The sequence below is a fragment of the Rhynchophorus ferrugineus genome, unplaced genomic scaffold (genome assembly GCF_030347505.1).
Source record: "Rhynchophorus ferrugineus isolate W39M unplaced genomic scaffold, kcgeb_rfMv2 rfM2, whole genome shotgun sequence".
In the NCBI taxonomy this organism is placed as follows: Eukaryota; Metazoa; Arthropoda; class Insecta; order Coleoptera; family Curculionidae; genus Rhynchophorus; species Rhynchophorus ferrugineus.
The window spans coordinates 46,255,149-46,280,428 of NW_027472581.1; the positions used below are offsets into that span (position 1 = coordinate 46,255,149).

Consider the following 25,280-nt stretch of genomic DNA (forward strand, 5'->3'; position numbering starts at 1 on the left):
ATAACAGTTGTTTTCCCATGATATCGTTTTGCGCAAGGCATATTGTATAAGATAAATTTATGCTTATTTTCAGGGTACTACATCATAAAAAATGTTTGGTATTAGTCAAATTTTTATCAGAATTAAGTTACCAAAATCATAAACAATTACAGATACAAAGACAAATTTATCACATAATAGGAGCACTTTTATAAGTACCAGATTCGGATCATTAATTCTTATACATTTATTTTATGGACAATCCGGGTGCACTAGATTGTTTCCGACGTTTTTCCGAAGTTTAACCCCGGGTACAAAAAGTTGGAAAACATAAAAAGGTTTTACAGAATAATTAAATGTTTAATACTAAAATAACGAAATTCACAGATCCGCAAGGAAAATGGAGAGTGGATGAGAAAAGGGACTTATTTGTTGAATATCTAACAAACACTTTCTAACCTCAACTAAGCCTAATGACTTCAAAGGAAAACACCAATTCGCCAAAATTCGATATCAAAAAATTCAAGAATATGATCTAATACATAATATACATAACCATTCAGCATCACTCAGGATGCCAAGTTCAAATGGAAAGAGCATGGTAAAAAGCACAATAAAATGTTGTTGTACAAGTAAATGTTGAAGCCAATGTAGTCCTAAGAAGTACAAAATTACGGGGATGCACAAGGAATTCCATTATTAATATAATTCAAATTTACTAAAACAATGTTTTTCGCGGCATTATTAACATACGATGATATTTTAGAAATGAGGTCATCCACACTGGTCAGCGATGAAATTAAACAGTTTGTGAAAAAACATCAAGAGAAATTGTGTTAACATAAAAAAGTAAAAGTACTACAACTCTTCGCCAACAATGGACTTACCCAGAGGTTGAAGCCTTCCGAACTATTACAGCCAAATTTTGTATTACAACTCTGCCGTGTTTTAAAACTATGTAAGTTTTAATTAAGATTAGATATGAAATATATTTAAAAGCTAAAGGGCTTTAAAAACAAGATGACGGGAAAATTACTAGAATATTAGTTGAAGTTAATAACTTGTAATAAACTGTAAAATATGTTGTAATATGTGCGCCATGTGCTTTTAAATAAAAAAAGTGTTTATCTAGAAATGCAAAAATATTATGTGGTGCCCAATATTAATGTAAATAAATCTGTTTGCATCATTGTTATTACCGGTAAATGAACATATTATGATAATCCAAGACGAAAAATTGCCACACTAGCAAAATTGATGCTGAATAGGGATGTTTATACAGTCAGTGCAATGCTATGTATTTCATGGTATCAGAAAACTGTGTCATTATGAACTGCTAAAATCGATTAAGATAACCAATAATAATAATTTACTAAATACATTAAATATGCTATGGATTAAATCAAAGCTAACATACTGAAAGCAGATTCAGGTACTAGACTGGAGATATTAATCGTCAAACTATTTAAAAAATTTTAAAAACTATTTGGAAATGGTACTGAAAAATCTAATCCCCAGCATTCACTAATCTTCAACGATTCCATGCTCTGGCGCATTCTCACGTATTTCCACATTTCTCATGTATTGCTGCCTATTATTTCACTTCCTAGTGTCCACGCATTGTTGCTTATGAGAGTATTCGAATTAGGTGGTATTTTTTTGTTAATTTCATATTTACATTATCCTTGTATTAGTGTATGTGAGCATACGCCGTTTGTTTCCAATATATTTCCAATTGTCAAACGGTGTAATTATGTCAGTTGCTTGTCTTTAATTAAATTATCTCTTAAAATAAATTAATTCCTAGTCAAACTAATATTCCCAAATTATTCTAGAGCTTAAATGGAAAATAATTGAGGTTTATTAATGTTTTAGTTCTGTTCATTACCATGCACATTAAATATTAAGTAATTGACCCTGAAGATAATACTTTACTGTAATTAATAATTTACTTGTAATTAATCGTTAATCGTATTTTCCTTAAAAGTGTTACGATTTTTCTATCAAATTTATGTGAAACCTAAACTTGATACAAAATTGATTTAATTATATTTTTATTAATCCTGGTTTGTCGTTACTAAATAGAACTTATATTAGGCGATAATTATTTGTTTTCATTGTTTTGCATTATATTATTGAGTTTGCATGGTATGTAAGATTATTTAAATAATAATAATAATTTTTATTGTTTAATTTTCGTAGAAATATAACGCAAATGAAAAATTAAATGTTTATAAGAGTAATGTTAATTCAATTCTATGATTTAAAATTCCCCAAACTCGTCAGTAAATAGTATAAAGTCACGATTTTATTGTCGCAAATATTATGACATTAATTTGTGGTTTTTAGATTATATGAGGTTATTTATTTAACTTCAACTATTATCGTTTTTCAATCTTAGTTAAATTTTTAAATTCAACAATTAATAATATTTCCTATAGCTTCTATTGAATTCATTGTTGAAGTAATGTTCTCTAAAAATAACAGATATTATTTGTGCTTTACGTTTTGAAACATCGCTGATAACTTATTAGAGAATTAAGAAACAATATTTAAAAAAAACAGATCTAAGTATTATCTAGTTTTGATATCCAATCTTTTATTGTTATTTATGTGGCTCGGTGAATGGAGGGAAAACGAAATGAAACAGTGGTGTTTACATTACGTGACCGTTATTTATTGGCTATATAAAAAAATGAGAAAAATACAGTTAGATAAAACGGATGGCAGCGGTGTTACCTGGAGACTAGCCTTGAGCATTCGATTGTGGCACGTCTAAACCAAACGATGGTTGAGCACTGAATAAATCTAAATACCCTTCAATAACATCCCAGATAAACGTCTCGGGGTTGCCGTCAGCTATTCATTATCGGGTTCTAGTTGGCGCTGCTGGCACCCCGCCCCTGTTCAACATCTGGGATTATATTTCTGGGTATTTTGTAGACCGTTATTCCACGATGTAAAATTCGACATGCCTCAGGGTCGCTACAAATAATTTAAAATTTGAATGATAAATAATATTTAGAATTTCGGAAAATGTGTCAGCTTATCCTATAAAAACACAAGCTGGTTTCTAAAAACTAATATTATTCAAAATTCTATTTCAATCGCTCTGTATTCTCTTATTACGTATTTTATGACTGATAATATTATCAAAGCAGCTAGCGACATACGGAAATTATAATCCGATGCCTTCTTAGTTTGTTTTTTTTTTACTTCAAACAAAGCATCGATTGAGTGACCAATTTGCCTCACCACATGAAATCACCGCGTAGACGCTTTTCTTAGTATTTTCAAATCTTATTAAAATTGCTACTATGCATTATTGAAATTTGGTAGTTTGTTTACTTCCTGGGTATTACTTCCATACAAAGATTCTTGATAACTAAATACCATACCGGATAAATAATTTGAAACAGATTGGTTGCTTAATAATCATTTTACGTATATCGAGATAATTTTGTCTAAATTATTTGTTCATCAGAAAGGCATTAATGCAATAAAATCATAGATATTTAGTTTATAATATTTCATGGACTTCTCAGTTTAAAAATAAAATTTAATTCCATGCAAAATATTAAATTACACTTGCAGAGTTACTCGTAGATAGTTCTTAATTGTTAAAGTAATTTGGATTAAAATAAAATTGGATTGTTTGGAAATCTTAGGTAATAAATTATTAAGATAATTGCAAAACTAAGCACGTTATTTAAATTTGTTTCCTTGGAGACAATAAAAGGTTTTTAAAGAAGGTTACTGAACATGTTTTTCTTTCTGATTTCATATTAGTCGAATCCTGTTAACGTGGTAAAAAGAAACTTTTAATAGTCCCATCATAAATAAATCTCTCTATAGGAATTTAAAGCGATATTTCCTTAATAATAAATTATAGATTTAAAATAAAAGTCTTTATTGAATTTAAAGTTGTATGGAATTATCAAGTTTTACTAGATTTCTTGTCATTTATATTTTTTTAAACTGTGTTAGATTATATGATTAAATTATAACATGTAAAGATAGAACTTTTTACTGAAACTTCTAAAAAGGAACAAAATCTACAAGTAACTTGGTCATTTGGAGACTTGGTCATGTCAAGAAATGCATACTTAAAGTGATAGACTTTTGACCTTTTTACTAATATTAATTATTTTCATTATTACAAGGTTGACGAGCTCTAAACTTGTTGTCAGAATGACCGAGCGGTTTATTGTGAGTTTAATAGGTAATTATTATTTCATTTTTAGTTTTCATTGATGATTACCACTTTCCACATCGCTTATCCGCGATGGACTTGCCAAATTACAAGAAAAAGGATGTCATTGGAATTATGGAATTGGAATCAAATTTAAATTCTAAGATTATTTGATTCCTTGAGTTTAATTTTGTTGTATTGTCTATATTTGTAATCATAGTGATTATTATATGATTATTTTTATGGAATTATTTTTAACTTGAAAATTTATTAAATTGTAATTAAAATAGGAAATTCCATTTAAATGAAACAAAACATATTCGTTTCTTTTAAATGGAAATCGTTAAAAAAAGATTCCTTTTAAATAAAAAAAAGAAGACATTCCGTTTAAATAAAAAAAAACGTAATTCCGATTAAAAAAATATCAAGGATAAAGCAATCTTTTAGCATATGATTAAAGATAAATAAAATAAGAAAATAAATAAATAAAAAAATTAAATATCGAGGAGCTAATATTTGAAGTTGAGTTTAGCATGTACGATTAAAATATAATAGAAGAATAATTAAAAAAAAGAGAAAAAAAATTAAAATATTGAGCGGCTAATGTTTGAAGTTGAGTTTAGCATGTACGATTAAAATATGATACAAAATAAATAAAAAAAAGAAAGGTTGAATAAAAAAAATAATAAAAAATATAAAATAATAAAAATAATAAAAAATAATTAAAAAATTAAAAATTATAAAAATAATAAAAAATAATAAAAAAATAAAAAATTTAAAAAAAATTTAAGTTGCCGATGGCAATTTGCTTTGTTACTGAACCCAAAAAAAAAGAAAAGCCAAAGTTGAAATGTTTTTGCCACCACCCCTCTTGAATGTGGGCGACGGACGACGACGAAGATTTTTTTACTCCTTTTTGTTTCGTAGCCAAACTAGAAGATTGGATAATTCGAGAACGAATTAAATTGTCAGAATGGCCGCGTGAGCATACGCCGTTTATTGGCCTTAAGCAGTTGGGATGCGGCCTCCTTTGAATATTCCAAGAAATATCGAGATCCCCTCCCCACACCTAATAATGTTGAGCGGCCGCCAAATCAGGGCAGTCTTGGTACGAGTATGGCCTGAGAAAGAAGGAAGAGTCCTAATTAAAGGGCAATTGAATGATCTTCTGAGCGGGCTTCTCGAATAAACCATAATAGAATCCAGTAGTTTTATTATAAAAACCACATGCCCACCATTCCCACATGTATATAATTATGTCTTACTTAAATAAAGAAATTTAGCAGCAGACAATACCCGTGCAAAGTAGGAATTATATCTAAAATTTCATAATTTAGCAACACAAATTTTGTAGATCGCCAAGGAACAAAAGTTTATTTATATTAAATAATATAAAAACACTAAGCAATATGGCGTAGTTGTAGTAGGGGACGAAAAGTGTTTCCGAGTAGGGTACTGCTACAAATGAAAAATATGTTTAAATTGAAATAATGACCAGTGAGCTGAAAATAACATCAAAAGCATAGTGTGTAGTCTGTTTTCTATTAAAAAAAAGTAGCCATCATAAAATATAACAACAACTAATAACAGTGAGTGGAATTGATGAAGATTAGTGTATGCTCTAATACCCCTCTCGCTGCATACCGCAGATCTACTGGTTTCTGACTGTAACTTGTTAGGTTTCTAAACACTAGAAATTACATTTTTGTAGTAAGCGTTCTCAATCTGTCTGAAGATCGGAAAAAGTTATATAGCCCGTCCAATAAAATAGCTAATACACGTCATAGGTGACGCCTGATATATTGATAATTCCAGTTTGTAAAAATGTAAAAATTCATTTTAAACTTGGAGCAGATTGTTTCTGCTCATTTTATTCTAGTTAAAAAGAAATAGAATGCTGCATGTCGGAACATGGAATTGAATAAGCCTATAAAATTAGGTTGATACTGGTAGGCCATGATGCCAAGTGTCTTCAAAACATTAGTGATAATAATTAGAGGTTAAACACCGGATAAAGTTGAAAACCAAAAGTCCAATTTGACGCGGCAGCATTGCATCATGATCATGTCATAAATTTTGTTGATATGCATTGGCTAATTTAATGGACTATAGCTTCCAATTGATAATACTTCAGTCTGCCAATCAGTTACATAAGCACCCCGCCTCATTTTTGAATACACAGCTTTCGTAGTTAGGTCCGTTAATAGACGCGTAATATACCTCCGTAATAACACGTCCTTCCTAAAGAAACTACGGTAATGGACACGGTCGTTGTTTCGTCTGAACAGTCATAGATCTAATAAAATGATTTTTTAGTATCGCCTGTAGCTTGTAGCTGGAAGCGATCTTCTGAATAGCTCTGTTTTTACCCAAATTTCATGGTATACGATCTATGGAATGATTTCACGAGTTTCAGTAACTCCAAATTCTGATAATCTGCGACTAAAAAATTGAGGTAAAATAATCCGACTTAGGTGACCGCCCACCCTGAACTTCCAGATTCTGTCAAAATTCCTGTAGAGTATGTTAGTTCACAGCATCTTCAATCCGCCTTTGGAGGCCTTACACCTTCAAATAAGATGCTAGTGCCGAAAATACAATTATTTCGCCTTTTGTCATCTTACAGCTTCAGTTGCGATAGCTATGTCTAAATTCGACATAACTCCACCAAGAAATACTTCGCGTAATTGCAGAACGATTCCCAATTAATCCAACATCAGCCTATTTTCTTTTTTTATAATTAATAACACCACCTTAACACAAGCACCCAACCTTGTCTTCAAATACACAGTTTTCATAGTCCAGTGATAACAGTCGCGTGATATAACATTTATTCATTGCGTTACTATTATTACTGCAATGATCACTTAATACATTATTACATAATTAATAAGCTTTTACAACATAGTTAACAAAACAATCTAAACGTTTCTATCTAATAATCTATTATTAGTTTGTTTGTCCGAGATGAACTTATATACTACTGAACCGAATTTAATGACATTTTGCACTTTGTGTACAGTTGGATCCAATTTAAGAGGTAGGATAGTATCTCAATTTCTAATTGCAATATTTTTTAGAGCAAATTATGTGTTTAATTTATGACTAAGATATAACTTTTTATGAGTTCCATAAAATTGTAACAGATAGTGGCGTAAAGGAATTTATCGACTGTATTGAGTAAGTATCCAATAGATGGCGCTATATTAAAAGTCTATAGTGACCGTTACAACCGTTTAGGCCACCACAAATACATGCGCTCGGTATTCTAATGTGATGTCAGGCCTCTTCTTCTTATCGCGAATGATCCATTTCATCATTCGACGCCCACGCATCATACGTTCAATCAACAATCATCCGCTCAATAATAAAACATTAATATATTTTCATTAGTTAATTAATTGTATAATAGTTTGTGTTAGTAATAAAGTGTTAAGGGAAACATAGTTTCGTTCAATTAATTACCCGTAGACTTCCATAAGTGGTGACCACGACGCAAGGAATTCAAAACAAAAATGGAGGACAGTACAATAACATCCGAAATCAGCCGCATTAGCCGGCTAAGCTTCAAGCCGCCAAAAATTTGGAAAACAGAACCGGAAACGTGGTTCTACAGAATAAAGGCTCAGTTGAGGGCGGCTGAAATTACAACAGACGCAACCAAATTCGATTATACTATCGCAAGCTTAAATCACGATGTTTTAATTGAGGCTATAGACATAATTCGAAAACCACCAGGAATTAACAAATATGACACGTTAAAACAGATTAATAAAACTGTTTGCGATCTCGCAAACTAACAAGATATGCAAGTTGATAGGGCGCATTCCGTAAGGTGACCAAACACCCTCACAATTATTACACAAAATGCAAATTTTAAATGAAGATAATATATCAGAAAACGTCCTGAAAACCCTCTGGTTGGAACAACTGCCACAAAACACAAGAGCAGTGATTGTAACAAGGCATGAAGATATTGAAACGTTAGCAGAATTAGCAGACAGAATCCCAGAAACCAACGAAATATTAAAAATCCAGACCTTACACAAACAAGTATCACCATCAAACGAAATACAACAGCAAATCTCCTAATTAACGGAACAAGTGAAAAAGCTAACGGAAAGGCCTAACAAATCAAATACATAAGCAAGCATATAGCAAAAGACCAAATAACCAACTAGATATTTGTTCCGTCCTGTAGGTACTCGGGAAACTGAAGAGGACCTCCGTTCAAGCGGCGTACATGGTTCCCAATACACCGCGTCGCTTGAACATTATCGACAGAAACCAACACATAAAATGTTTAGTCGATACAGGAGCGGAACTCATTTGACTGGGTTTTTGTAATAACTGACGTCATGGATCCTATATTGGGAGCAGTCTTCCTATCCCACTATGAAATACAGGTAGATATCAGGTACCAAAAACTAATATACCCTTCAAACCAAATAATGGAAAGGGAGGTTACGTTAAATAAAATAATTTCCAAATGTCATCCGACCATTAAAAAAAAATTGTGTAAATACAGATACAATGCATCAAATCGAGACTAGAAGATCACCAACACACGCAAGAATCAGAAGACTAGCACCCCACAAACTAAATTATTTGGAGAAGCTCAAACCGTCACAACTCCGCTAGGGTTATATGAATATATCCGCATGCCATTTGGACTATGAAACGCTGTTCAAACATTACGATTATTGCATAAATTGTTCCAAAGCTTACACCTTATGTATATGTCTACATTTTTAAATTTGGAGCAGAAGAAGTTACATTCAATGAACAAAAATCAACAGCTATGGAATTTTACCACTACCTGAAAAAGTAAAAGCCTTAGAAAATATCTCAAAACTTCGAACAATTTAAGAGCTGCAAAGGTTTTTAGGAATGGTCAACTTCTATCGAAGATGTATGCCTAAAACAGCTAACATTATGCTTCTATTAAAAACGCCTTGGCAAATATAATAAGTCCAAATTACAAAAAATTAAATGGGACGATCAAATGCAGAGGGCATTTAACATAATAAAAAGACAGTTGGCTGTATCGACTCTCGTGGTTTGGGATTTAGACCCTGATGCTAAACTAGTCCTAGTATATATATATATATATATATATATATATATATATATAGTTGCAGATCTTTCAAGATTAAACCTAAATCAAATCGAACAACCATTGAACTATACAGCAATTGCAAAAGCACAAAAAGAAAAGACAAGGAATTGGAAAACATCCTCAACGGAGCAATGAAAACTGACCTACAACAGGGGCAACTACAAGTACCAGATCTAGATGACCTTCTGTATTGCCACTTATTAAACAGTAAAATAAAACTGTATATTCCAGCAAAATACAGACATCAAGTGTTTCAGAAATTACATAATTTAGCACACCCGAGACAGTGAGGAAGTAGAAAGTTGATAACCGCAAGATTTGTGTGGGTTAATATGAATAAAGACATGAATAAATGGACAAAAAATGTACTCATTGCCAAAAATCCCAGGTAACAAAATACAACAAAATACCTTATAAACAAATAGATATGGCAGATAACAGATTCGAACATGTGCATATGAACATTGTCGGACCTTTGCCACTATGCAACAATTACAAGTATATCCTCACAATTATAGATCGATTCTTTAGATGGCCATAGCAATACCTATTAAAGACATCGAAGCCAAAAGAGTAGCACACAAATTCATAGAGCACTGGGTTGCAAGATTTGGTGTGCCAAGAAAAACAACAACAGATCGAGGTAGATACTTTGAATCACATATATTCAGACACCTCACGAACACTAGGAATTGATCAATTACGATCTACAGCGTATCACCCACAAAGCGATAAAATAGTTGGACGATTCCATCGGACATTAAAGAATGCACTGGTAGTCACAAACAATTTAAAATGGACAGAAAGCCTGCCACTCATTCTTTTGAGCATTCGTTGTTTTCAATGAGGAAATACAGTGTGCCGTGGTGGAGCAAATGTATGGTACTACACTGAAGCTACCGGGAGAGATGACTACCACCGAACTACAGAAAGTAAAATCGACGAAGCCGAATTCGTAATGAAACTAAAGTCAACCATGAGACAATTAAAACGAGTAGAAGCGACCAACCATGCTAAAGAGAAGCCATATGTCAATTAGACCTTCTGGAAGTACCATTAGTTTTCGTAAGAAGCGACCAAGCAAAAATGTTCATCGTACGAAGAGCCTTTCGGAGTCTTGCACAGAAAAGAAAAATACTTCAAAACCTATAAAAATGGAAAAGAAGATAACGTATCGGTCGATCGTTTAAAACCAGCATATATCTCTCAGGAGTCCCAGATATATGAAGAACACTCCTACTGTCCAGCAGCCATAAAACTAATCTATAGGAATCAAAATTTCCCGCGACCAGCTCGCTAGGGGGGGTGAGTTCTCTTCACTGTGGTAATTTCAGACCTCTTCTTCTTATCGCGAACTGACCACATAATAAGATCGATCAAAACGATCAAGGGCACGTAGAAAAACAGACAGCAAATTAGGATTACTTAGCACCGAAAAAAATCGATATTTCGATATATAAAAAAATATCAATATATCGTTTTAGATATTTTTTAAAAAATATCGATATAATGGAGGATTACCAAAAGTAACCACAATTCCAATTTAAAAGGTTTATTAAAAAATTAGTTTAATTTATTCTGATAAAAATATCGGCTAAAAAATATCGATATCTCGATATACTCCCATTGACCACATTTTATTCAATCAGTGTTTTCTGTTCTCGTCCAGTTTCAGATTCCTTCCACAAAATCAGTAGTCAGCGTTCGAACAAACAAGTCAATACATACATTCAGACAAACAAAAAAAATTACTACCTTTATGTTGTTGATGAAAATTAAAGTGTAATCTATTATTCTTCTGCGTAATTTGAATCAACATCGATTATGCAACGGTATACGTTTTATCATCAAAAAAATCACCGGAAATATTCTTGAAGCAACCATTTTGACTGGAAAGTTTAAAGGGGAAATGGTCATATTGCCACATATTCCAATAATACCGTCAGAACCTACGATACGATAAATAAGTCGCCAGTCCAAACAATATCCATTTGGGATTTAGATTTGAAAAATCCATGATTTTGCCATGGTCAACTATATTTTGCATGCTCACGTGTGGGAAAACCATCCAATCTATTTGTCTTAGCCAGAGACAGGTTAACCAAGAATATTGTGCACCCATGAGTGTTGAATTAAATTAAAACTGAATATGTTTATAATTCAAAATAGTAAATAGTATTGTTAAAAATAAAGAATTATCTGTCCTACCTACCCCATTTAAACGAAATTTACGGTATATCTTAGCCACAGCAACACGTGGCCGGGTCTGCCAATAATTTATAGAATCTACACAAACACCCCACTAAAATGCCAACCTATGTTATCAATTAATTAAAACTTTAACGGAAGAAAGAAGTGTGATAATTAATTTGTTGTTTATTCCTTCATTATTGTTGTTGTTTGATTTGAGGAAATCGTCTGCCAAAGCCCGTCAAAAACTTTTAGAAACTTATAGTAACGCTGCTCCGACATATCACAATTATTGGTTTTGGTTTCAACAATATAAAAGTGGTGATCTTGATGTCAATGACAAAGAATGATCTGGATAACCCGACAGGTCGCAAACAGACGCAAAATTATCCGCTTGCACCTACGCCAACGCTAGCCTGTTTAAATTGAAAAATCTATACATAATATAAACATTTTAACAGACTCTTTGCCTCAATATAGACGAGCTCAAATGCGTCAGAGAAGTCGAAAGAAAATAATATAACAACTCTCTTGAAAGCTATTTCCTATAGGCAGAGACATTTCCGACATTATCGTTAAAAAATAATATTAGTAAAGAAATTATTTTAACAATTCTTTACAAAAATATCGATATTTATTATTAGAAACCAAAATAACCAACAACACTAATAAAAGTCATCACATTAAACCAAATACACATACCTTTGGAATATTTTCATAAAGTTAAATTGCTTTAAATATTAGAATATAATATAATATGTACCTCTTTGAATCACGGTACTTACCAATTAAAATGTATCCAACTTATATTTATTAGTTAACTAATTCTACCACGAAAACTAAACATTTCGATGAGGACTATTTTGCGATTTTAAGTAAAATATTAACCATTTCGGAGTGTACTCTTATTTCAATGAAATGTCGTGCCGTCGGAAATTTGTTGAATATACGTGCTTTATTTGCGGATATTAAAATGATAATTAGATAAAGCCAGAATAAAAAATCTTGTATTACATCTGTCTTCACGAAGTACTTGATTTAAATATATAATGTCAGCAATAATTCCTTTTGAAACACTAAATATTTTATAAAATAATGTATTATATATCATAATATCATTATTTAATCTTATTTAATAATTATCCGCATACAAACAAAGGATACAACAAACATTTAAAAATATTAACTACTTTCTTAATGTTTGTTTAACGTAGTTATGACCAAAAGTTGTTTAATTATGAAATAGACACAAAAAATCTGAATGCTGAAAAATGTTATGTCAAAATAGTATTACGTAAAACTATTATTATAGAAATTTACTTTCTTATACCTTATCTCCTGAAATTATCTGTTGTATAAATTATTAGCACTCAAGTTTGAAAATATATTTTTGAATATGTTGCAGCGCCATATTTTAAACCTTCTGAATTATTTGATAGTTCTCTTGACAGTTACAGAAATCTGCCTGCTATATCACATGACAATTCTGTTACTAGCGTCGAAATATTAAAAACCACAAATATTAAATTAAATTTAATGTAATTAAATTTCAATTTGTAGTAAGATTACTATAATATCTATTTCATTTAAAAATATTATAACGACAACAAAAAAATTAAATAATAGTTCTAAAATGTTTCTGAAATATATGACATACTTCTGAATTTTATGACTTCGACTAACCTTATCCAATAATAATTTTAATGTCGGCTGTCGTTTTCGGTTTTGCGCTTTTTGTGGTCAGAGTTTCTAAGTGTGGTGTTCTTTTTGTGTTTTATCTAGAAAAACGAAGATATAACAGTAAGTAAATTAATAACAATATAGCTCCATATTATTTTTAAGGTACGCCGCTATTTGTATTAATTATTTCTTCAAGATTTTTCAAAGGCATTTCAAATCTTAATACTAAGGGGTTTTAGATGCAAGTTTTTCCCTTGTAGGGTTACTAATGTATTTTTACGCTGCACAGGTTATTTTATGGCTTAAACACTATTCATATTGTTTTTTATCGTAGTTTATATCATTATCTTAAGTTTGGGGTTAGATTTCTAGTTTGTTTTGGTGGATAAACTAACGTTCATTTTGTTTGAAATTGGATTCAAAGTTAGAATATATTTGTTTCAGCTTTAGAACAAAAGGAATGATTGATTATTTTTGATTACTAATTGAAGAATAAGGAATATAGTTCAGTACAATGGCAACCTTACCATTATGTCAACAAGCAGCAGCTGCCTTGCTTGATTTCAACCAAAAATTGGACATAAATTTATTGGATAGTGTTGTAGTTAGTATGTATGCTGGAAATGGGGAGACACAAAAGATTGCACAAGAAGTATTAACTACGTTAAAAGAACACCCTGATGCCTGGACCAGGGTTGATACGATATTAGAGTTTTCAAATAATCAACAAACTAAATACTTTGCTTTACAAATCCTTGAACAAGTTATTAAAACAAGATGGAAAATATTACCAAGAAATCAATGCGAGGGTATTAAAAAGTACATAGTCTCATTAATAATTAAAACAAGTTCGGATCCAGAGTCACTTGAGGCAAACAAAACATATTTGAATAAATTGAACATGATATTGGTTCAAGTTCTGAAGCGTGAATGGCCTAGAAATTGGGAAAGTTTTATACCAGATATTGTAGGTGCAAGTAAAACAAATGAAAGCCTATGTCAAAATAACATGATCATTTTGAAATTGCTTAGTGAGGAACTCTTTGATTTTTCTGCTGGACAGATAACACAGACGAAAGCTAGACATTTGAAAGACACTATGTGTTCTGAGTTTTCAGCTATATTTCATCTATGTCAATTTGTACTTGAAAATTCACAAAATCCTCCGTTGGTAAATGCAACATTAGAAACTTTGCTACGTTTTCTCAACTGGATTCCTTTGGGCTATATTTTTGAAACTAAATTAATACATACACTAACTTTCAAATTTCTTCCGGTACCTATGTTTCGAAATGTTACTTTGAAATGCTTAACAGAAATTGCAGGAGTAACTGTTAGTAACTATGATGATATGTTCTTAAGCTTATTTAGCCAAACAATGGCACAGCTAGAAGCCATGCTACCATTAAATACTGACATTAAAACAGCCTATTCATGTGGCCAAGATCAAGAGCAAAACTTCATTCAAAATTTAGCTCTATTTTTATGTACATTTCTTAAAGAACATGGTAGTATAGCAGAAAATCAAGAAGCATTACTAAGAAATGCTTTAAGGTATTTAGTACTCATCTCAGAAGTTGAGGAAGTAGAAATCTTCAAAATTTGTTTAGAATATTGGAATACCTTGGCTTCTGAATTATACAGAGATGCAGAGCTTCAACACATGGTAGCTGGATCTCCAATATTTTACAATGCTCGTCGAGAAATGTACCAGGAAGTATTGAATAAAGTACGATATATTATGATTTCACGAATGGCAAAACCAGAAGAAGTACTAGTTGTCGAAAATGATAATGGTGAAGTTGTAAGAGAATTTATGAAAGATACAGACTCTATAAATTTATATAAGAATATGAGAGAAACTCTTGTTTACTTAACTCACTTAAATTATGCTAATACAGAAAGGATCATGACCACTAAACTTCAGAATCAAGTAGATGGTAGTGAATGGTCTTGGAAAAATTTGAACACTCTTTGCTGGGCAATTGGCAGTATATCTGGAGCTATGCATGAAGAAGACGAGAAACGGTTTTTAGTAACAGTAATTAAGGACTTGTTGTTGTTATGTGAACATAAAAGGGGCAAAGATAACAAGGCTATAATTGCTTCAAATATTATGTATGTTGTGGGACAGTATCCCAGATTTCTAAGGGCGCATTGGAAATTCTTAAAGACTGTAGTTAACAAATTGTTTGAATTTATGCATGAAACACATGATGGTGTGCAAGATATGGCCTGTGATACGTTCATAAAGATTGCTCTTAAGTGTAGAAGACATTTTGTAAGCACTCAAATTGGTGAGTCATGTCCATTTATAGAAGATATATTAGCATCTATTTCTACTATAATTTGTGACTTACAACCACAACAAATACAAACATTTTATGAGGCTGTTGGTTATATGATTTCTGCTCAAGTTGATCAGGCAACACAAGAAGCTTTGATTGAAAAATATATGCTTTTGCCAAATCAGGTAAAATATGGATTAATTACTTAAGTTTTGAAAAATCTATTAAATAAATAATGCATTTTTGTAGGTATGGGATGACATAATCAGTCAGGCTAGTAAAAATGTTGATATTCTCAAGGAAATTGAAGTTGTTAAGCAACTTGCAAGTATATTAAAAACAAATGTACGTGCTTGTAAAGCATTGAATCATGCATATGTACTACAACTTGGAAGGATATATTTAGATATGCTAAATGTTTACAAAGTAAGTATTTTTACTTTTTTAAACTAGTATTGGCTATAAAGAAATCTTTTTGATTGAAAGTATAGGATGTGATTTCTATATATTATACTGTAATTTTTGTTACTACTGTATTTTGTATATATTTTTGGATCTTTAAATCTAATTATAATAATGTTATGATATATGCCACAAGTTCCATTATCCATAACATTAAAAAAATAACAGTGGAAATAATGGGATATGCATACAATTGCAGTTGTAATAAAGAATACATAACCATTAATTATTTGATCTTATAATAGCGATTAATTGATCACTTAGTTATAGTTATTACATATGTTAATTGTTCAATATATATAATTGTATTTATAATTTTATTTTAGGTTATGTCTGAAAACATAACTGCAGCTATAACACTAAATGGAGAAGCTGTTACAAAGCAACCATTGATAAAGGCAATGCGCGTCGTTAAAAAAGAAACTCTAAAATTAATAGCCGATTGGATATCCAAATCGAGTGATAATACTATGGTGCTTGAAAACTTTATTCCACCATTTTTAGACGCAGTCTTATTAGACTACCAAAGAACTACAGTGCCTTGTGCGCGAGAGCCTGAGGTGCTAAGTGCTATCGCAACAATTGTAAACACACTTGAAGGACATATTACTATGGAGGTAATATCCTATAATGTTTACAGATATTAGATTGTATACATAAAACAATAACATTTATGTTAGGTTCCAAAAATATTTGATGCTGTTTTTGAGTGTACTCTTGAAATGATCAATAAAGATTTTGAGGAATTTCCTGAACATCGAACAAATTTCTTTTTGCTTCTTCAAGCTGTTAATAACCACTGTTTTGCCGCATTTCTTAATATTCCACCTCCGCAATTTAAGGTAAGTCAGAAACTTTATTTAATAATTGAAATAGTGTTGTTAGTGTCAATAAAGACGGTTATTTCTTGAATTCCTCACATAATTAAATGTGTTTTGTAGCTGGTCCTTGATAGTATAATATGGGCCTTCAAACATACAATGAGAAATGTTGCTGACACTGGACTACAAATCCTATTCAAGTTGCTCCAAAATGTTGAGCAGCATGAGACTGCTGCGCCTAGTTTTTATCAAACTTACTTGACCGACATATTGCAACATGTATTTTCTGTAGTCACTGATACATCTCATACTGCTAGTTTGTCAATGCATGCAACAATTTTAGCCTATATATTTTCATTGGTAAGAAATTCTGATATTTAACTTAATTCCTGATAATCTTATTTTATGAATTGTTTTATTGCACTGTGATACATTTTATTTTCAAGGTTGAATCTGGCAGAGTAAATTGTCAATTAGGTCCTACACCAGACAATGTAAGGTTTATTCAAGAATTTACAGCATCATTATTGAGGTCAGCTTTCCCTCATCTAACTGATAATCAGATAAAAATTATGGTCCAGGGGATGTTCAATCTTGATCAGGACATATCTGCCTTTAAAGAACATCTAAGAGATTTCCTTGTCCAAATTAGGGTAAGTTATATAATTTTTATTATTAGTTTATTTAATGAGTTAGTTATTTTCACAATATTTTTATTAAACATGCATATTGAATGATTGAATTAAATGAATATTATTATAATTCTAATATAATTATACTATAAATGTATTAATTTATATTAAAAATAATTATAGGCGATCACTAATATCTGATTTAGTATTAGGTGCTTGCCTGTTTTCTAATAACATTTTCACTTTATAAAAAAGCACTTATTCGCAAAAATTTGTACAATATATATTAATTAAGATATTGTCCATCATTTTCTATAACTTTTCCCATCTTTCTGGCAACATGACGATACCGTGTCAAAAGAAGGATGTTGGTTCTCTTGGATGTCAACTTTCCTAGACTTTTTGCTGTTGGAATTGTAGTGCGTTCACCTTTCATGGATCTTTACAATATGCCACCGAAAATTATTTTCGCATGGCAAGCAATGAAACCACATTGTTGAAAAAGTTCGAAAAGGTATTTTCAGTTAATTCGTGTGGTGGTCATTCTATCGCAATTAAATATCTGGAAACGATTAATAAACTGCTAAGCTGTCTAAAACTCTCCCAATAAATTTTACACTATATGACGGAGTTGTATCGGTACGCCTTACCATAAGCTTCTAAAGATGTTTGATGGGCCTCGGCAGCAGATTTCTTTAAATCAAACAACAAAATATTGAATATTGAAAATGTAGTTTTAAGCGTTTCGTGATTAAAGTATATAGAGTTATGTCGAAAAATAGTTTACATTGAATGAAATTGACATTGAATTGAATGAAAGACTTGTCCAACTATAACTTCTAGTCTCGATGCAGAACTTAAACTTAACGCAAATCTGTAAATTCCCGGTTCCAAGAGATTTTGAAGTCAACGTTGTTCTTGATATTTCATTATTGTCACTTCCATAACATTTTCATCAATCAATATCGCTGATCAAAATACATACAAGTGTTCAATATAACTTGCCGGAAAACTTCAGAGAAAAAGCTCTGATATTGATGTTCTCTTAATCAGGTAAATATCTTATTTAAAGAGGTACCTATTTTGGTTGAGTGATTGGTCAACAAAAAAATGTGAAGATGGTGTAACAGATGAGATTTATTTTACAGCTAATCTCTTTGTTGATACTGTCTTGGTCTTTATGAATCTCATGACCGTCTACTAGATGTTTTATTTCAAAACTGTTTTGTGAGGTAGCTCGGACCTCGAACTAAATCTTGTAAATAGTAGGCCAAGGCTTAATGGACCTTATATCTATCATACCTGAACACCACTAAGTTTCTTCTATGTGTAGTAGGTTCTGTAGTATCTAAGTATAAAATCTTATTACTCAATTGCCTAATCGCAGTCTCTTCTCGTAAACAGATTTCCGCAGGAGTCCCGCAAGGTGCTCCATTAGCCCCAGCCCTATTCAACCTCAATATGGCTGATTTCCCACTCCACAAACGTTCCCACACATCAGATGATACTGCTTTTTTCACAACCGGTTATAGTCCCGACGCTATTCGCGACAGACTTCAAATTCAACCGAATCAGGCGATTGCGTGGTACCAATTCTGGCGACTGCAGATAAACCAGAGCAAAACTCAGGCCATTCTGTTAAAACAGCAAGAAGTTCCGCGCCTATCACCTCCAAATAGATAAAGTTCTTATCCCCTGGCTCCAAAAAGCTTCATACCTTGGTCTCCAATTCGACCGCAGATTATAGCCTACTATTTCCGCTCATCTACAAAAAAAGTAAACTCCCAATCCCCCAGAAAGCGGCTCTGTACAAAATGCTAGTCCGTCCAGTCTGCCTCTACGGAGCGCAGGTATGGTACAGGTATGTCTCTGAGAGACAACTTGAACTACTCCAAGTGTTCCAATCCAAAAAAGTCCGCGCGTTACTGAATGCCCCATGGTTTATGAGGAACGTCAGCACTCACCTCGAATCAGACATCCCGTTTGTAAAGAATTTCGCGAACATGCTCAGTGTAAGGTTCTCCATAGGCGCCTTAGAACACGACAGCACCTTGATTAAATCTCTACCCATCCACAAACCTCGGTGGTAAACCAACTACGACAATCTCAGTCGTAACCCAGGGTCTCTGTCGCTCGCAAAACACTAACTATCCCGAACCCGAAGCAACATCAACAAAAGACCATTTGGTACTAGCTAGTCATCTTGGAATAAGAAAAAAAGTTGCCTGATCGCCATATTTATCTCTTTAAGTTGTATTCATATTTAGTAAGGGCATATCTGAGGATGATCATCTTAGTTGTATAGGTAAATAAGCTTTTTGGAATAAAAATTATATAGATAATCTATTTTGCAGGAATATACAGGTGAAGATGATTCAGATCTTTTCTTGGAGGAACGCGAGAAAGCATTACAAGCTGCCCAAGCTGAAAAGCGTCGGGTTCAACTTTCTGTACCGGGTATTCTCAACCCACACGAAGTACCAGAAGAAATGCAAGATTAGCCTTTAACTCCAGCTCTTAATGTTAGAAATTTGTAAAGCAAATAAGTGACCGGACTTGTGCTCTATGGTGCAGTGTTAACAATAGGAACAATTGCATTGTAGGCTACAGCATTCGTTTGGTCAGTTGTTTTTAAAATGAATATTTTTCTATTATCATCTTTAACATAAGATTAGTCACACCCAGTCTGAGATGTGTTTTGTGCGAATATATGTCTAGCTGAAAACGCTTTTGATTTTTTATATTTTCTTTTTTTATCTATTTGTTCTAGGATCTTGTATAGAGTACATGTTAAGTTAGAAATAAATCACTTCTCCAAGGATGTGGATGTTGTTTTTTTACCACCAACCAACCTATTTTCTTTATGCAAAAGCTGCTTAATTCACATGAATCATAGCTATAAACTATATTTGCTTAACATGTTTTCTATACAAAATATCTCAAGCTTCCAACATCATTAATTATTGTTATACTTCTGTTCAAACTGGGAAACACAGCACGTATTTTGATTTAGTGACGTATGCATTAGCATGTATATTAGATGTTTGAAGATAATGTTGAGTAAGTTGAATAAGTGAAATGTAGAAGATTATTCCTAAACTATATAAATATAAGTTGTTCTGATTTTATCTCTCTTTCTCATGCATATGTTCGTGGTTTACTTGTTTTGGAATTGCTTACTATTAATATTTTTGTCTAGTTACTTTGTGTCAGAAAAATATCTTTTACATACTAATGATATATTTGTAGTGATATTTGATACTGTTGTCTCATTTTAATGATAGGATGCTGAACTTTGATGAATGATTAATCTTTGAATGTTATTTATAAATAAGTATTGCATTTGTTAATAAAATGAAAATAATAAACTTTGTAGTTAGTATTATTTAAAGAGCCACTTTATGTTGTTAACAAAATATATTGGACATTGCGGCTTAACTTCATATACAGTATTATATATTTTAAAAATCATATTTTAGTGGCTGGTATATTACTTTACGGCTTTTAATAGGTGTAAGAAAGAATTACAAGATCTTCACTGATATGAAATATGATATGCATTAACACGAATGATTATAGAGCACACAATATTTTAACTGGGAAGCTCACCAAAACTTTTATTATTACCAAATAGTAAAGAATATTTAAGAAAATGAATGAAAGGATCTTAAAATAGAGAGTGAGAAAAGTGAATTTGGATGTTAAGACTGTATGTACAAGTAACATGTATATTCACATTCCATAAATTATTTGGGTTGTACAATTGAAATTGAAAAACATATTAACTTAGAATATATATATATATATTTATGTATATATATATATATATATATATATATATATATATATATATATATATATATATATATATATATATATATATATATATATATATATATATATAAATTCTGTGAGTGTGAGAATGATTTTTAGCAAATAAATTGGAGACAACAGGAAGCTAGAAAGATTCAAAAGGCAATTAAGGAAGGAAGTAAAGTTGGAGAACAAATTCCGCGAACAATTTGTTAAAGACATAGTAAGCAGGAAGAGGGGAGATGATAGATTAAGAAAGGAATATTAGGTATCACTTACGGCGATATAAATTATAATATACTTTATTATAAATGACATATCCTGGTTTTTCACTTGAATAGGTGTTTATCGCTACAAGTTTGGTTCAGTCCGAATATTTTCTACAATTTTCTGACATACTTATATCGACAATTCTTATAGAATGTTGTCTACTGAGTACAGTGGAGAACTTTCAATTTAAATTAAAATAGTGTATTTTGTCGTAAAGTATAAAAATACAGCATTAAAAATACATCCTATGATATAACATTAATATTATAACTAGTTTTTTTACCAAGGCTGCCCTTGTGGTCTATATTTTTTTACGCTGTTTGTGATGTAAAATTATCATGGCAAGATAGACAATTAATTAGAATAAATAAAAAAAAATCACTGTGATAGGTTATAAGAAACTTAAAATCTGAAAACAATAACTAAATTAAGTATTAATAAATAATAATTATACTATAGAAATGTAGTACCTACTAAAAAGCTTAATTTGATATTAGCAAATATTAAAATGAAACAGAACTAGATATATTAATACACGCATTACAATTCTCATTTATTACCTTAGCTTAATTTAGGAGTCAAAATAAAATTAATTACTGATGTCAAATTTAGTTATCATCTTAAACGATGCGTATGTACAATATAGTATAATAATTTCACTTCATTATTGTAGATAAAATCCCAGTAAAGTAACTGTTACTACAATAGAGGTGGTGGACCAAATTGTCTATTTTTTGTGACAAATGGAGAGAATGACGGAATGTTCGGAAGAACTTGATTAGTCCTATGATCACGAAGGTGTTAAAAAGCAGTCTATAGACTATTTGGTGTAGAAAATGATTTGAATATTTAGTAAAGGATAAGAAATTAAAAGACCTGTATATTACCTGAATATTCATATATAAACTAATTTAATTATGGAAATTCGATTAAAAACTAGAATGGGTAAAGTGTAAGTAAAGTATTAACGTCACTTAGTAGCAGAAAGTAAAGAATTGTGAAAGCTTCTCGGCTGCAGCTATTGCCAATACCAAAAATCGTTTAATAAAATAATATTAAAAAATATAAGGCATGACTGTTACGTGCTAAGACTGTAATGGCTACTCTACATATTCAACGGCTAAGGTTGAATGGTGCAGATGAAAAGATTGAAAAGTGAGATATCTAACGATAGACATCAAGTTAAGGTTTTATCTGTTTCATAATGGATAAAAACTCTTGTTGTTTTGTATCGCCATTCAACAAATTGCTCCTTCTTTACATACAATAAAATAGTATTTCAAAGTAAATCAATAGTTATTGTGTTTTAAACCTCTTTCAAAATTCACTCTCGATAGGATTTCGAGACCATACGGCTGTTCTCTTTTAAATCCACTGCATTAAGTCGAATTAAATTGATTATCAAGAAAAGAAGACAGGTTGACGTTAGATTGGCAATCATTCCGCACTCGAAGCATTCTTTAGTGTAGTTGAGAAGAGTTCGAGGAAATGTAAAGCAGGCGAGGCTGTAAGGTCATAAAAGGTGAATTGAAGATGATCAAAGACTGTTCCAATTAGGAACCAGTTTGTGGATTTCTCGCACAAGCATCACAGTTCAAGACGTAAGATTCCCAAAGTCGGCCTGAAGTTCAAGGAGAACGACCGCCAAAGATGGATAGCAGTGGTTTAGTTTCTGAATTGAAGTGGACTATTGGAGTCTGGAGTCACCAAAACTTGGGAAACCATTCTATACCAATATGTGGAAATATGTGGGGAAACAGTGTCATTTCGAAAGGCAAACTGGTAGACGAAAATAAGGGCAAAATAAGTTTACAATGACTATAAGCTTTTATCTGTTTTAGAAGGGAGATGTTACATCGATGCCTATGGCTTATATTATGATTTATTATAATAAGATTTATATTATGGTGTCATGAGTGAGATGTTTGGTTACAGAAGTTTGGTTTATGTTATGTTTGGTTAGATGTAAACCCTCATTATCGTTTTGTACTCGCCATTAAACAATTGTCACTTCATTTCGTAAAATAAAAGTTTTTTTGTATCTTAAACTCTTTCGCATATCATAACTTATATATAAGTGTCGGATCATTAATTTGTGAATTATAGCATTTTGAGTGAAGCAACTTTTGTTATTGTGAAAAAAAATGGATAAAAAGGAATTTCGCGTGTTGATAAAATAGTGCTTTTTGAAGGAGAAAAAAACAGTTGAAGCAAAAACTTGGCTTGATGCCGAGTTTCCAGACACTGTCCCAGGAAAATCAACTATCAAGGTATAACAAGGCAACTATCAGTATGCTAAGTTTAGACGTGGTGAAATGAACACTGAAGACGGTGAACGCAGTGGATGCCCAAAACAGGTAAATTGAAATTGAATGAAATAGCAGACACTCTAAAGATATCAACTGAACGTGTGCATCATATCATTCACAAATATTTGGGTATGAGAAAGCTCTGTGCAAAGTGGGTGCCGTGCGAGCTCACTTTTGACCAAAAACAACGACGAGTTGATGATTGGGAGCAGTGTTTGAAGATGATCAAGCGTAATAAACCCGCAGCAGCAAAGCAGTTTTTTCGTCGATATGTGACAATGGATGAAACGTGGCTTCATCGTTTCACTCCGAAGTCCAATCGACAGTCATCCGAGTGGATTGCGCACGATGAGCCCACTCCAAAGCGTGGGAAAACGCAACAGTCGGCTGGCAAGGTTATGGCGTCTGTATTTTGGGAATCGCACGGAATCATTTTCATTGGCTGCCTTGAAAAAGGAAGGACCATCAACAGCGACTATTACATAGCTTTATTGGACCGTTTGAAGGACAGAATCGCCGAAAAACGGCCGCATTTGAAGGAAAGAAAGTGCTGCTTCACCAAGACAATGCACAGTGTCACAAGTAAGTGAAAACGATGACAAAAATCCATGAATTGTGCTTCGAATTGCTTCCTCATCCACCGTATTCTCTAGATCTGCTATAATCGGTGTATCACCCTTGAAGGGAATTATGTTGAATAAAAAAAACTAATTTTGCCAAAAAATGTGTTTTACTATGGTAGGCCGGGGACTTTTCAATTGATCTGTTAATATTATGGTAGTCCCCAATACATTTATTTAAAAACAGACACTTCAAATATAATGTCCTATCTTATAGTCTTGTATACCCTATACCTTATTACCAAACGTATAATAACTAATACACGGCAGATGCTCGACATTTTCAGGAATTCCATGGTTTTTGACCCGATTTGATCCTATTTCTTCCAAAGATTATTGAATCACACACTACCAACACTGTAAACGCTTATGTAGACAAACTATCCTGAAACAAAAAAAAAAAAAGAAGAATTCATACATTATATTGGGAACATACAGTGTACAAATAAGTTTGAGTGATTTTTGGTAGCTTTGATTCCCTGGTTTGAGAAATTTGTAAATGTATTTTATTTAAAGCATTGTCAATCATTGGCTACGACTTCTAATTTTTCAGAGACCATGCGGATTCTGCGTTGAAAAAATTGGTTCCTTCTTAAGATATTAAGTATTTCTCGACTGCAAGTGACAGAAGGTCAGAAGGTGCTATGGTAAATGCTGTAAATGCATGAACATTAATAAATACAATAAGTAGGAAATCTTCCCATTTAAACATTTGTTACAAATGGTAAAAAAAGTTTCACTGCTTAATTGATAATATACCGGCTATTGTTGAAACTGAACCGTTATTAAAATTGTTTTTATCTTGGTTTAGCGTTAATTTCGAACAACGAAGAACATTTGATATTATTGCACTGAAAGTCATAGCGCTATTGAGGAAATATACAATCCAGATGGTCACTATGGAC

General features: G+C 31.9%; 2 protein-coding genes across 2 annotated transcripts in view; one reads left to right on the forward strand and one right to left on the reverse strand.

Moving 5' to 3' along the window:
- The window catches only part of LOC143191031 (uncharacterized), a 64,690-nt gene extending 52,286 nt beyond the window's left edge, over nucleotides 1-12,404 (reverse strand). The window contains exon 1 of the mRNA XM_076395678.1: nucleotides 12,266-12,404. The gene's annotated coding sequence lies outside the window, so the exon portion shown is untranslated. The remainder of the gene's footprint in view (nucleotides 1-12,265) is intronic.
- A 766-nt stretch (nucleotides 12,405-13,170) lies between these two features.
- Nucleotides 13,171-20,735, forward strand: emb (exportin-1 emb). Its single transcript, XM_076395688.1, has 8 exons — nucleotides 13,171-13,280; nucleotides 13,605-15,633; nucleotides 15,698-15,874; nucleotides 16,237-16,527; nucleotides 16,591-16,752; nucleotides 16,852-17,091; nucleotides 17,178-17,384; nucleotides 19,718-20,735. Exons 2-8 carry the CDS (start codon nucleotides 13,675-13,677, stop codon nucleotides 19,862-19,864), a joined length of 3,183 nt encoding a protein of 1,060 aa, XP_076251803.1. The 5' UTR covers nucleotides 13,171-13,280; nucleotides 13,605-13,674; the 3' UTR covers nucleotides 19,865-20,735.
- Nucleotides 20,736-25,280: the final 4,545 nt, after the last annotated feature.

Bases quoted from the DNA above. Each gene is read 5' to 3' on its own strand.
- emb (XM_076395688.1), top strand. From the start codon at position 13,675: ATGGCAACCTTACCATTATGTCAACAAGCAGCAGCTGCCTTGCTTGAT. The intron at 15,875-16,236 runs GTAAGTATTTTT...ATTTTATTTTAG, and splicing joins ATATGCTAAATGTTTACAAA to GTTATGTCTGAAAACATAAC. The intron at 16,528-16,590 runs GTAATATCCTAT...CATTTATGTTAG, and splicing joins AAGGACATATTACTATGGAG to GTTCCAAAAATATTTGATGC.